The 13,110-nt window shown below is 38.3% G+C and overlaps 1 protein-coding gene across 1 annotated transcript in view; it reads right to left on the reverse strand.

Annotated features, from left to right (window-relative positions):
* AdamTS-A (ADAM metallopeptidase with thrombospondin type 1 motif A) overlaps positions 1–13,110 on the reverse strand; it is a 752,668-nt gene that overhangs the window by 18,729 nt on the left and 720,829 nt on the right. Inside the window, exons 18-22 of the mRNA XM_071594266.1 lie at positions 12,292–12,474; positions 4,316–4,507; positions 2,866–3,072; positions 808–996; positions 201–404 (exon numbers count right to left, since the gene is read on the reverse strand). Of these exons, the coding sequence (XP_071450367.1) occupies positions 201–404; positions 808–996; positions 2,866–3,072; positions 4,316–4,507; positions 12,292–12,474 (975 nt within the window). The remainder of the gene's footprint in view (positions 1–200; positions 405–807; positions 997–2,865; positions 3,073–4,315; positions 4,508–12,291; positions 12,475–13,110) is intronic.

Below are 13,110 nucleotides of genomic sequence, written 5' to 3' on the forward strand. Positions count from 1 at the left end.
AGCATGAAAGAGTGAAGTTAACACCATGGCAAGGTTGGTAATAATTTCACCACTAAATGATAAAAATAGGGTAACAACAGACTAAATCAGGGGATTCATGAAGAGTTAGAGAGAGTGAGGGCAGTAGGAAAATTACACTTCCAGTCAATAAAATAGAATAAAGCCAATCATTCTCGAACGTGCCTCCCTCTCTATCATACCTTTTCCCATGGCCATATCTTCCACACGAACTTTTGTTCCCTCCTCCTTGGTTTTATGCGTGTTGGGCATGGGACAGCAGAGCAAATCCTCACACTGTATGGCTTCCTGGCAATGGGGCACTTGCCATCCGCCAGCACTTGCCCTTCTGAGCCTCGACACCCAATCTCTCGGAATTGACGACCTTCTCCACAAGAAACGTTGCACTGCAAAAAAATTCATCAAGAGGTCTATTGTGGTAGTGCAGCCAATGACTAATGCACTTTGGCAAAAGCGGTCCATTAAATATGTACCATTAACATAAAATTCCTCAAAGATTTCCATGATATAAGATCACCATAAACTTAAGGTAGTAAATTGATTTTTCATTTAAAATTTCAGCAACTAAAAATGTCATTCCAATGGCTCAATTCTTTTTTGCCAAACTAAGCATTAAAGCATCCAAACTGGAAAAAGTATTTGTCCCAAGTCCCTTCTAAAACAGGGTTTACCTAAGTGAAAATTCTCTCTTGAGGGCAGATAGGGCAACTCGGATAGGAGTCTGGATATTCACAGCAGGTTTTAATCACTAGTCATGAACACAACAGGAATGCTATGAAATCTACTTACTGGACCCCACTCTCCATGTGACCATTTGGGGCAAAAGGGAATGTGTGGACACGGGGTGACGTCACGGGGCTTCTCCGAATGGGAGCATGCAGAATCATTTGCATCCCTCCCATACTCATCCTGGCAGGCAACCAACCGCCGAACATATCCACTTGATCGCTCACCTTCTTCCTTACAGGTTTCCGAACACTATCAAGAAATATGGGAAAAAAATCATTGCAAAATGTACTTAAAAAAATACATTTGACATGTGAATGTTAAAATGCACATGTGAATGCCAATTGTCCTGTGAATGAAATAAACTTAGTCAACAGTAATCTTTTTTGTTTAATTTTTTTTTCTGAACCAGTTTTTGACTTACACAAAAGTCATCCATGATTCGTTTTGTAATTTTGTGTGTTGTACATACAAGTCAAAGTGTTCTGGACCTCTCTATGTCCAGACATACAAATCATAATTTAAAGTTTCACAAACTGAAACCTGAAAATATCAAGTTCCAAGCCCTATGATGATAGCTTTGGTCTGCTCTACCCACATTACCCTGTATTAATTGTGGTGACTGAACTGCCAACTTTCGGAGTCTTCAAAGCCATATTAGTTTTTTTATTTAAATTTTTTTAACTAAAAAATAATATTTTATCCCACCTGAACTTTTGCTTGTGGACTAATGACTGGCCCAATGTTTGCTAGAGGTTAGAAAGGGCTTTAGGATTTCTATGAAGTATGAAATTCAGGCATCAGAAAGGTATTTATAAACAGTTCCTTTCCCATCTGCAAGGGATGCAGTAGCCCAGGAGTTGAATGTTGGACTAATGACCAGAGGGTCCAGGTTTGATTTCCAGTTACAACTCTCTGGTACCCTCAGCTCCACCCAAGCTCTGTGATTTTTTGGGAATCAGAACTTCCTGGAAAACCATAGCCAGCAAAGGGAAAGGATCTAGCTCCTCTATTTTGATGTGCGAATTTCACATGCCATTGGGCTTATTACTGGGTGAACTATACTGACAACCAAATAGACCTTCAAGTTAATCACAGTGTTTATGGTTTTTCTTTCACACATCTGCCATAATGCAGTTTTTCAGGGAAATGTAGACAATACCAGCTTCACACATGTTGTGTAAAGCTGCAGTCCTCCAGAAGTATCCCAACTGGATTTGAACCTGGATTCAGCCAACCATCCAGCCCAGCACTCTACTTATCCACAAGACTATGCTTATAATGCCACTTATCCAACCACTATGAAGGCAATACAATCTGATGCCAGCTGGAGACTGTGGAGGTGGGATGATTTTATATTCAGGTAATAATGATAGTAAAATTTTTACTTTCACTGTACATTAGCTACAGGGAAAAGGTTTTAATTCTAGGGTTTCCATGGATATACGCATTTTTAGCTGAGCCCATCAAGTTTTGACCATTTAGCATATTATGTTCTCTTGATGTGTCTGTGAGTACAAGATAGATTATTCTGTGGCCTAATATTGCCAAAACCATTAACCTGAGCAGCACTCATTTTTATTTTTAAAATTTTTATCAAGGTTACATCAAACTGATTATATTTTGGCCAAATCCACTAAATAGGAGATGGGCATATTTCAACCCAGGTGCTTCAGCCTATTTTTCCACCATGGGCCAATGATGTCACCACAATAAATCATTTTAATAGAGCAGGTGACCTGAGAACTAATTCTATCAAAACTGATATGACAGTACCTTTTTTCTTACTTAAACATGAATGACTCCAGTGATTAGAGTGGGACTTGAATCATAATGCACAACAATGATTAAATTTTCTTATTCAATTCACCATTTCATACCAATTATACCAATGCCAAAAAAATGGAATATCTGGTACAAATAGGAAAGAAATTTTTGGGCCCCAGCTATCTTAATGGGTATGCAGTACCCCATGTGAACCTGGTAAAGGCCACCATGGTAATTTCAATCATAATTGGGGAATTTATTCGCCATAGCCTCAAATAAATTACTTGAAGAATACAAGAGCACCAAATTTCCTAATATTCCCAAATTGTCACCACACTCAAAATTCAAACTTACAGGTCCCCAGAGTCCAGCTCGCCAACGGTAGTTAAGGCTTGCCCTCGGCAGTGGGAAGGATGGCATGTAAGAGTCCCTGGGGTCGGCCGCGTGCCCCCACCTGGAGGATGACGGTGGAGGGGGGGGAGTCCGAGGTAGCGCCAGGGCAGTAGTCGGGGACACCAGAGGCGATGAGGATGATGAGGGATGGGCAGTGGGCAATGGACCCTGAGGGAAAGGAACATCACATTCTATGAAGTATTGACAAGCATTTTTCTATGGAGCACTTCCAAGGCTTTCTGCATTCATTCTTGAAAGATTCAATGCAATAATAAGTTACAATTGAAAAACTGCAAATTTGTGATTCCATGGACTTTCATTTCAATGAGACTGGCAGATTTTGATTCGCAACCTTTTCTTCAAATGATGTGGAATGTTGAAACTCAGGCCATATCTACATAAAATAGTGAGGAATCATGAATTTATAGTTTTTCATTGTAATATCAATCGATTCCATAAAGTTAACCCGGAAACCACTAATTATAATAATCAAAAATTTTGCACAGAATTCATTATACAAAGTCAAATCACACTCTTCCACACCACAAATCTTCAGACACAATAAATGCTGTGGATAATTACTATCCAAGTTTATTTTCTGCTTTTCTTATTTTATATAGCTAATATAATATTTTACAAGCAAACGATGAAGGAAAGGTATAGGATAGGGACGTCGGATGGAATGAAGGGAGGAAAGAAGCATGCTGTATTGAAGAGAGGATTTATGTAATGTTGAATGTCTGGTTGTGTTCTTTTGCTGGGAGAGGAAAGTAAATATACTGCTACACAATTGTATAGGCTGTTTCAATTCAGAACCTACCCTAACCAGTAGACTACCATTAATAGTAATTATTATTTTATACATGTTACAATTATATTAAGAAGAGCCTGATACAATTAATTGTTTCTGGATAATTTTCAACGGCAAATATTTTTGATTTTTCCACTGCAAACTGCATACACATTTTTTTATTGCATTTGCCCTTGGGTAAACATTTCTAATTAATGCTGCATTTAAACAAACAATTCCAAAATGAGACATTTTGCCAGTGAAAAACCGAGAGATTTTTTCATAATACGAATATTTTTTAATAGGAGAAATATTATGAAGCTCTAAATGCTTGACTTTTTGTAACACTACAATCGAACAAGCTTCCTGAATGGTTTATTAGCAATTTTTCAGTAATAAAAAACAGGCAACAATGACTAGGGGAATATCTTGTTTCCTCAAAAACTTTCTTTAATTTATTTAAAATTAAACCCATGATTCACTGGTTTAACCTGATAATACCTCAAAAACACATAATTCTCAGAAAAGAACAAATCTCTTTTCATTAAATCATTAGCAGTGTATATTTCTTACTTGACTGTAATTTCAAATCATCTATTCATGATGTAATTTGAGACATACCTCCCCTTGGATCCAATTATCTAAATCAGAATGATAATTGCATGGACCCGCATTACAAGGTTGAACGTGCACAGGGATTCCTTCGGTGCGATCTCCATTGCGGGAACGGCAATATGCTTCAGCCACGGCTTTCCCTTCAAGTTCGCACCAATAAGGACGGCCCTGCTCTCCAGGCCCACATGTGACCGAGCACTGAAAGGAAAGGAGGCAAATAATTATATAAATAAATAACTAAATATATATATATATATATATATATATACATATGTATATTATTATTATTATTAGGTAATCTACCGGTTAAGGTAGGTTTTTGGATGGACGTAATTACTAATTAAATAATTTGTGGCCCCTGGCAAAACACAACATCCTACTCTACATCAGGTCCCTCTTCAGCTCTGAGTACTTTCTTCCCCTCTTCATCCCGTCCAACATCCCTGTCCTGTTCCTTCCCTTTCCTCTTTTATCCAACATTCTCCCCTCTATCACAGTCTTCAACATCCCACCACCGGTCAACACCCCCTTCATCCACTTTTCCTGCCTCCATACGATTGCTCCCAACAAACCCCTCTCTTCGCCCACCATACCAAGTACTTCCTCATTTGTTATATGAGGAAGGTTATATATATATATTATATATTATATATATATATATATATATATATATATATATATATATATATATATATATTATATTTATATATATATTATATTTATATATATATTTATATATTTATATATATATATATATATATATATATATATATATATATATATATATTTTTTTTTTTTAAAGTAATCTACCGGTTAAGGTAGGTTTTTGGACTGACACAACTACCAAACAAATATTTTATTACTCCTAACAAAACACAAAATCAATCATCCTACTCTATATCAGGTCCCTCTTCATCTCTGAGTACTTCCTTCCTCCCTTCATCCCGTCCAACAACCCTATCCTGTTCCTTCCCTTTCCTCTTTTGCCCAACATTCTACCCTCTATCACAGTCTTCAACATCCCACTGCCGGTCAATACCCCCTTCATCCACTTTTCCTGCCTCCATAGGATTGCTCCCAACAAACCCCTCTCTTCGCCCACCATACCAAGTACTTCCTCATTTGTTTTCTTCTCTGTCCATTTCACCTTCTCCATTCTTCTCCACACCCACATTTCAAAAGCCTCCAATCTACGTCTATCCTCCTGCTTCAATGACCACGTTTCCGCTCCGTACATAGCTACGCTCCATATCAAAGTTTTTACGAGTCTTTTCTTAACATCCTTACTCAAAGTCCCTGTCATCAACTCCCTCCTCCTTGTGAAAGCCTCTTTGCCTAGCGCAATTCTTCTCCTTACGTCCCTCCTACTTTGACCGTGTTGGTCCAAAACACTACCGAGATACGTAAACTGTTCTACCTGCTCTAGCTTTTGCCCTCCTATTTTAATGTTAAGCTTGGCCTTTTTCTTTCTAGAAAATCGCATAACCTTTGTTTTATTAATATTGATTCTCATCCCATACCTGTCGCACTGAATTTCCAATTCACTAAGCAATGCTTGCAGCCCCTTGGCTGACTGACAAACTAAAGCTTGGTCATCAGCAAACCTAACTGATTTTACGACTTCCCCGCCCACTTTCATTCCTACCTCGAGTTCTTCCCATGCCTCTTTGATCATTTCTTCTGCGTACAGGTTGAACAGCAACGGTGATAATGGGCAACCCTGCCTTACACCCCTTCCTAACACTGCCCATCCTGACTCCCCGTTTCCCACCCTCACCTGGGCAGTCTGAGACATGTACAGATTGCGGATTAGCCTCCTTTCCCTCCAATCTATTCCTATTTTCTGCAATATACTCATTAGTTTTTCCCAATTTACTCTATCAAACGCTTTTTCGAAATCTACGAAACAGGCAAATACCTCCTGGTTGTGTTCTATATTCCTCTCGATTAATAATCTCATTACTGCAATGGCATCACGCGTACCTCTCCCCTTCCTAAACCCAAACTGATCATCCCCTAAGTAATCATTTGCCCTACTCTCTATCCTTTTGTTTATGATCCTGAGAACAACCTTAGCTGCGTGGGATATCAAACTAATTGTCCTATAGTCCTCACATGACGTGGCCTTTACCTTTTTCGGAATAGGAACTAAAACTGATCTCACAAAGTCTTCCGGCCAGATTCCCTCCTCATAAATACTACGTATCAGCCCATATAGCCTCTTCCTCCCACATTTTCCCAAGCATTTCAAAAGTTCCACGGGAATGTTATCTACCCCCACGGCCTTATTTAGTTTCATCTCCCTTAATGCCCTTTCTATCTCATTGTCTAGTATGCCTGGACCTAAGCTATCTTCCTCTACGTCATGTTCCTTTTCAATGTCTAACTTTGTTGGTCTAAGCTCTTTACTATACAGGTCTTCTACATATTCCTTCCATCTCTCTTGGATCTTTCCTGCGTCAACTATTACCTTACCGGCCTTATCTCTAACTGCTATCGTTGATCTCCCTTTCTTACTTCCCGATAAAGATTTAACTATGCTGTAAAGCGCACCGATTTCCCCCTTCCTCTGCAGACTTTCCATATTCTCGCACTGCGTCTTCCACCATGCTTCCTTTGCTTTATTTGTTGCCCGCCTCAATTTATTGTTCAATTCTTTGTACTTCATTTTGCCTAATTCTGTATTTATATTCTTCCATTTTCGCCGCTCATCCATTTTTGTAATCATCTCATCCGTGATCCATGGTTTACGAGTCCTTTTAGCGTTAACGGTTCCAATAGTGTCTTTTGCCGCTTTAGACAACCCTTTTTTGATACATTCCCATTTTTCTTCAATAGTACTTAGCTCTTTACCGTCCTCCATGATTTTCTCTACCGCCTGTTTGTATTCCTTTCTTTTCAACCCATTTAATGCTTCTACATTCCATTTTCTAACTCGCCGCCCCTGCCTTATCTTTTTAAAACGTATGCTACATTTCATAACAACTAAATTGTGGTCTGAGTCCGCATCCGCTCCCGGGAAGCTGTGGGAATTTATCACACTGTTCCTAAACCTGTGTCTAACCAGGATATAATCTAGCTGATATCTTCCCGAGTCACCTGGCATTTTCCATGTATACCTGCGTCTTTTGTGGTGTCTGAACCAAGTGTTGGTGATAACTAACCCCTGTCTCCTGCAGAACTCAACTGCTTTCTCCCCGCGGTCATTCCTCGTGCCTAAACCGTAGTCCCCCACCTCATCACCATCTCTTCCTTCGCCTACTGTCGCATTCCAATCCCCCATCACTATCAAATGTTTCCCTGCAGGAACACATGCAATCATGTCCTCTAACTGATCGTATATCCTATCGACCTCTTCTTCCTTATGGTTGCTCGGTGGCATGTATACCTGGATAATAACTAAGTTCGTCGGTTCTGCTTTTATCTCCACTAGTAGTATTCTATCCGTTACCTGCTCTATGTTGACTACGCTTCTTCCTACCTCTTCATTTAATACTATGGCGACCCCTCGTTGGCTCTCGTCCCCACCGCTGTATATTATTCTATACTTATCACTCCAGTAATCCCCGCTATCTTTCCATCTCACCTCGCATAGACCTAAAATATCTATATTTCCCCTTTCCATCTCTCGCTTAACATTCTCCAATTTCCCCGTCCTCATCATTGTCCTAACATTCCACGTTCCTATTATATATATATATATATATATATATATATATATATATATATATATATATATATATATATATATATATATATATATATATAACTTTATAATTTCTTTATATATGACTATTAGACTACATAAATATACATATAAACCATCACTTTCAGAGGGGTTTAGGAAGAAAAGTGGTAACAATACCATGCCCAATTACCATATCTGGCTGCTGTTAATTACCCTGGCTTGCCAAGAATCCACATTTACTTCTACCTCCCAAGGACTCAACCTCAGGAGGCGGAACGAAACCTCGTCTTTTGAAAACACAGTTAACTCCCGATGTTGTCCTCATGCCAGTGGATGCTCATGAAGATGCACAGACAATCAAAAAACATACCAATTTCAAAAATACGTGGAAAATATGGCCGTGATATATATATATATATATATATATATATATATATATATATATATATATATATATGGGTTCTATTAAATGGGTTGAAAAGGAAGGAATACAAACAGGCGGTAGAGAAAATCATGGAGGATGGTAAAGGGCTTAGTACTATCGAAGAAAAATGGGAAATGATCAAGAAAGGGTTGTCTAAAGCCGCAAAGGACACTATTGGAACCGTTAACGCTAAAAGGACTAGGAAACCATGGATAACGGATGAGATGATTACAAAGATGGATGAGCGGCGAAAATGGAAGAATATAAATACAGAATTAGGCAAAATGAAGTACAAAGAATTGAACAATAAATTGAGGCGGGCTACAAATAAAGCAAAGGAAGCATGGTGGAAGACGCAGTGCGAGGATATGGAAAGTCTGCAGAGGAAGGGCGAAATCGGTGCGCTGTACAGCAAAGTTAAATCGTTTTCGGGAAGTAAGAAAGGAAGAGCTATGCTAACAGTTAGAGATAAGGCGGGTAAAGTAATAGTTGAAGCAGGAAAGATCCAAGAGAGATGGAAGGAGTATATAGAAGAACTGTATAGTAAAGAACTCAGACCAACAAAGTTAGACATTGAAAAAGAAAATGACGTAGAGGAAGACAGCTTAGGTCCAGGCATACTAGACAATGAGATAGAAAGGGCATTAAAGGAGATGAAACTAAATAAGGCCGTGGGGGTAGATAACATTCCCGTGGAACTTTTAAAATGCTTAGGAAAATGTGGGAGGAAGAGGCTATATGGGCTGATCCGTAGCATTTATGAGGAGGGAATCTGGCCGGAAGACTTTGTGAGATCAGTTTTAGTTCCTATTCCGAAAAAGGTAAAGGCCACGTCATGTGAGGACTATAGGACAATTAGTTTGATATCCCACGCAGCTAAAGTTGTTCTCAGGATCATAAACAAAAGGATAGAGAGTAGGGCAAATGATTACTTAGGGGATGATCAGTTTGGGTTTAGGAAGGGGAGAGGTACGCGTGATGCCATTGCAGTATTGAGATTATTAATCGAGAGGAATATAGAGCACAACCAGGAGGTATTTGCCTGTTTCGTAGATTTCGAAAAAGCGTTCGATAGAGTGAATTGGGAAAAACTAATGAGTATATTGCAGAAGATAGGAATAGATTGGAGGGAAAGGAGGCTAATCCGCAACCTGTACATGTCTCAGACTGCTCGGGTGCGGGTGGGAAACGGGGAGTCAGGATGGGCAGTGTTAGGAAGGGGTGTAAGGCAGGGTTGCCCATTATCACCGTTGCTGTTCAACCTGTATGCAGAGGAAATGATCAAAGAGGCATGGGAAGAACTCGAGGTAGGAATGAAAGTGGGCGGGGAATTCGTAAAATCAGTTAGGTTTACTGATGACCAAGCTTTAGTTTGTCAGTCAGCCAAGGGGCTGCAGGCATTGCTGAGTGAATTGGAAATTCAGTGCGACAGGTATGGGATGAGAATCAATATTAATAAAACAAAGGTTAGGCGATTTTCTAGAAAGAAAAAGGCCAAGCTTAACATTAAAATAGGAGGGCAAAAGCTAGAGCAGGTAGAACAGTTTACGTATCTCGGTAGTGTTTTGGACCAACACGGTCAAAGTAGTAGGGACGTAAGGAGAAGAATTGCGCTAGGCAAAGAGGCTTTCACAAGGAGGAGGGAGTTGATGACAGGGACTTTCAGTAAGGATGTTAAGAAAAGACTCGTAAAAACTTTGATATGGAGCGTAGCTATGTACGGTGCGGAAACGTGGTCATTGAAGCAGGAGGATAGACGTAGATTGGAGGCTTTTGAAATGTGGGTGTGGAGAAGAATGGAGAAAGTGAAATGGACAGAGAAGAAAACAAATGAGGAAGTACTTGGTATGGTGGGCGAAGAGAGGGGTTTGTTGGGAGCAATCCTATGGAGGCAGGAAAAGTGGATGAAGGGGGTGTTGACCGGCAGTGGGATGTTGAAGACTGTGATAGAGGGTAGAATGTTGGGCAAAAGAGGAAAGGGAAGGAACAGGATAGGGATGTTGGACGGGATGAAGGGAGGAAGAAAGTACTCAGAGATGAAGAGGAACCTGATATAGAGTAGGATGATGGATTTTGTGTTTTGTTAGGAGTAATAAAATATTTTTTGGTAGTTGTGTCCATCCAAAAACCTACCTTAACCGGTAGATTAACTTAAAAAAAAAAAAATATATATATATATATATATATATATATATATATATATATATATATATATATATATATATATATATATATATATATATATATATATATATATATATATATATATATATATATATATATATATATATATAACTGAATATATGCAGAAACTCTTCTCTGCCAATCCTTGCGATTAATTTGTTTTTTTTAGCATCGGATTGTATATTTTTTTCATTTTTCAGCCATTTTTATTAAAGGGTGTAATAAAAGTCTCACAAGAACACAGAAATATACAGATATCAAGTAAATAGCAAAACGTTTTTTTTCCCAGAAAACTAAACTAATCATACTATTATTATTTTGTGAGTACTAAAAAAAAACACATAGCAAGGAAAGGAATAAATGAATGGAGTAGGGTGAATTTTAAAAAAGGTTTTCTGGTAATGATTCCTTTCATTAAATGATGCAGTGTAAGTAGTTAATGACCTTTAGTTTCATAGTAAAATTGTATTTGCTCTCACCTCAAAGGAGGATATGGAATTCTCACGGATCATTAATGAATGCGACAGAAATGAAACAGGGAAAATATGGAGAGCACAAAAATGTTTTAATTAATACATTAAATACTATTGACAACTTTTCTCTTTGCAAAATTAAAGACTTTCAATAAAGGCTTCCCCTCTATCAAGGCCATCATTGTGGAGTTTTAAACAGTAATAAAACTGCAATGATGAACAAGTACCACGAGAGAAAGTTAAAAAGCACTTTGAAGAGAGTGGTGGGCGCGCATGCACATCACTAAATGCCACCACAATGAGAAAGCTTTGAAAAAAATCACTTTTCTAGCATGTTTAAGGAAAGGTTATAAAAGGTTTTGCAATTTGATTTAGGAAACAAATGAAATGTAAAAGAGAAAGCTAAATGAATTGATTGGCAATATTTTCTCCAATGGCCACAGCAAAGACCAGTGAAATGTTTATGCTGCTTTTTATTCTACAATGACCATCCCTCTCCCTTCTCCGTGGCTTGAAATTTCATGGGATGTTGGTGAGATCAAGTTTCAACCCCTTCCTGACCCTCATTCACATAGGGCTGCCTCCACATCAAACTCTACATATTGCAGAAAGTATATGGTTTGCATATCTGTTGTAGATCTGATTCGGGAACAACATTTTCCCATAGGAACTGATTGCATGATGGAACTGGACCAAGTTTAAACAATAAAATATTGGACTAGCTTCAACAAGAATTAAAGAGACTGAATGATATAATGCTAACTAGAAAAATACACACACTAAAGGCTTTTTTCAATTTTTTGAAAATTGAATCATTACAAATTGGATCTAATGAGAAAGACTAATGGGAATGGCATCACAAGCCCTCATTCATATAATATCAAAATGACCGAATCAGAACAATATGAATTGAGGACTTTCTGACGAGTGAATTTCTTGAGTGTAGAACTCTTAACTTCATTTCCTGATCAATGATATAATTAATTAAATCTACGGCATAATACTTTTGCCTATTGCTTAATAAATACTGCAATCAAAAAAATTTCATACACATCTAAACACTCAAATTACATTGATAAATACAGCAAAAACACTAAGGAATCATTATCCATTATCTCTCATTATGGATATATGAATGTACTGAGGAGCATATATTCTGTGCTCATGATTATAACCATCATTTTCAAACTCTCTGCTTCTCTTTCAAACTCACCGGGGACCACTCTCCCGTAGCCCATTTTGGGCACTCCTGAATGTTACAAGTCCTCCGCTCTTCTAAGCTATGAAATTTCGAATCCCTGTATCCATGGCAGGCCTTTGGGTAAACTTCTTGACCGTCACTTGACCTGCAGATGGCTTTTCTTATTTGAACACCTTCTCCACATGTAGCTGAACACTAGAGGTATCATAAAAAGAAAAGAATTGCCAGCATGAACGCATTATTCATGCAGTGATATTATATGCAAATCTTTGTTGATGAAGTAAATAGAAATAAATGATTAGGTAATAAAAACATAATCTTAACCCCATGAGTACTTGAGATGGTTAAATGATAGATTCTCAAACGATCTCATCGGAACGATTTGGTTTGGTACTAGGATTTGTTTTTCAAATCATGTGAGCTAACCAAACAATTGCCTCAACAACTTTTGCACCAATTCCCTTCCAAGAATATTTATGTTCTGTGATAATCTGATGATTATTTCAACAGTATTTATGCTCAAACAGCATGATTCAACAATTTCAATACAATAAATATGTTAAGTGCATTTTCGTATCACAGCCCGCAGTATCTAAAGATTTTAAGTGGTGCTCGATCCCATTTCTGGGAGATATTTCATATAGGATTTCCAACTGCCTACCCACCTCACTCAAAGCAGCCTTCTACCCACCCATAACCCTCTCCAAACTTCTAGCCAATGGAAAAGACACCCAGGATAGCCTTCTCAAATCAGGCATTTATAAACTGAAATGCGAGGATTGCAACAGCGTTTATGTCGGTCAGACCGGCAGGAATATCAAGTTACGAGTC

The sequence above is a fragment of the Hetaerina americana genome, unplaced genomic scaffold (assembly GCF_022747635.1).
Source record: "Hetaerina americana unplaced genomic scaffold, ioHetAmer1.1.p SCAF_6, whole genome shotgun sequence".
In the NCBI taxonomy this organism is placed as follows: Eukaryota; Metazoa; Arthropoda; class Insecta; order Odonata; family Calopterygidae; genus Hetaerina; species Hetaerina americana.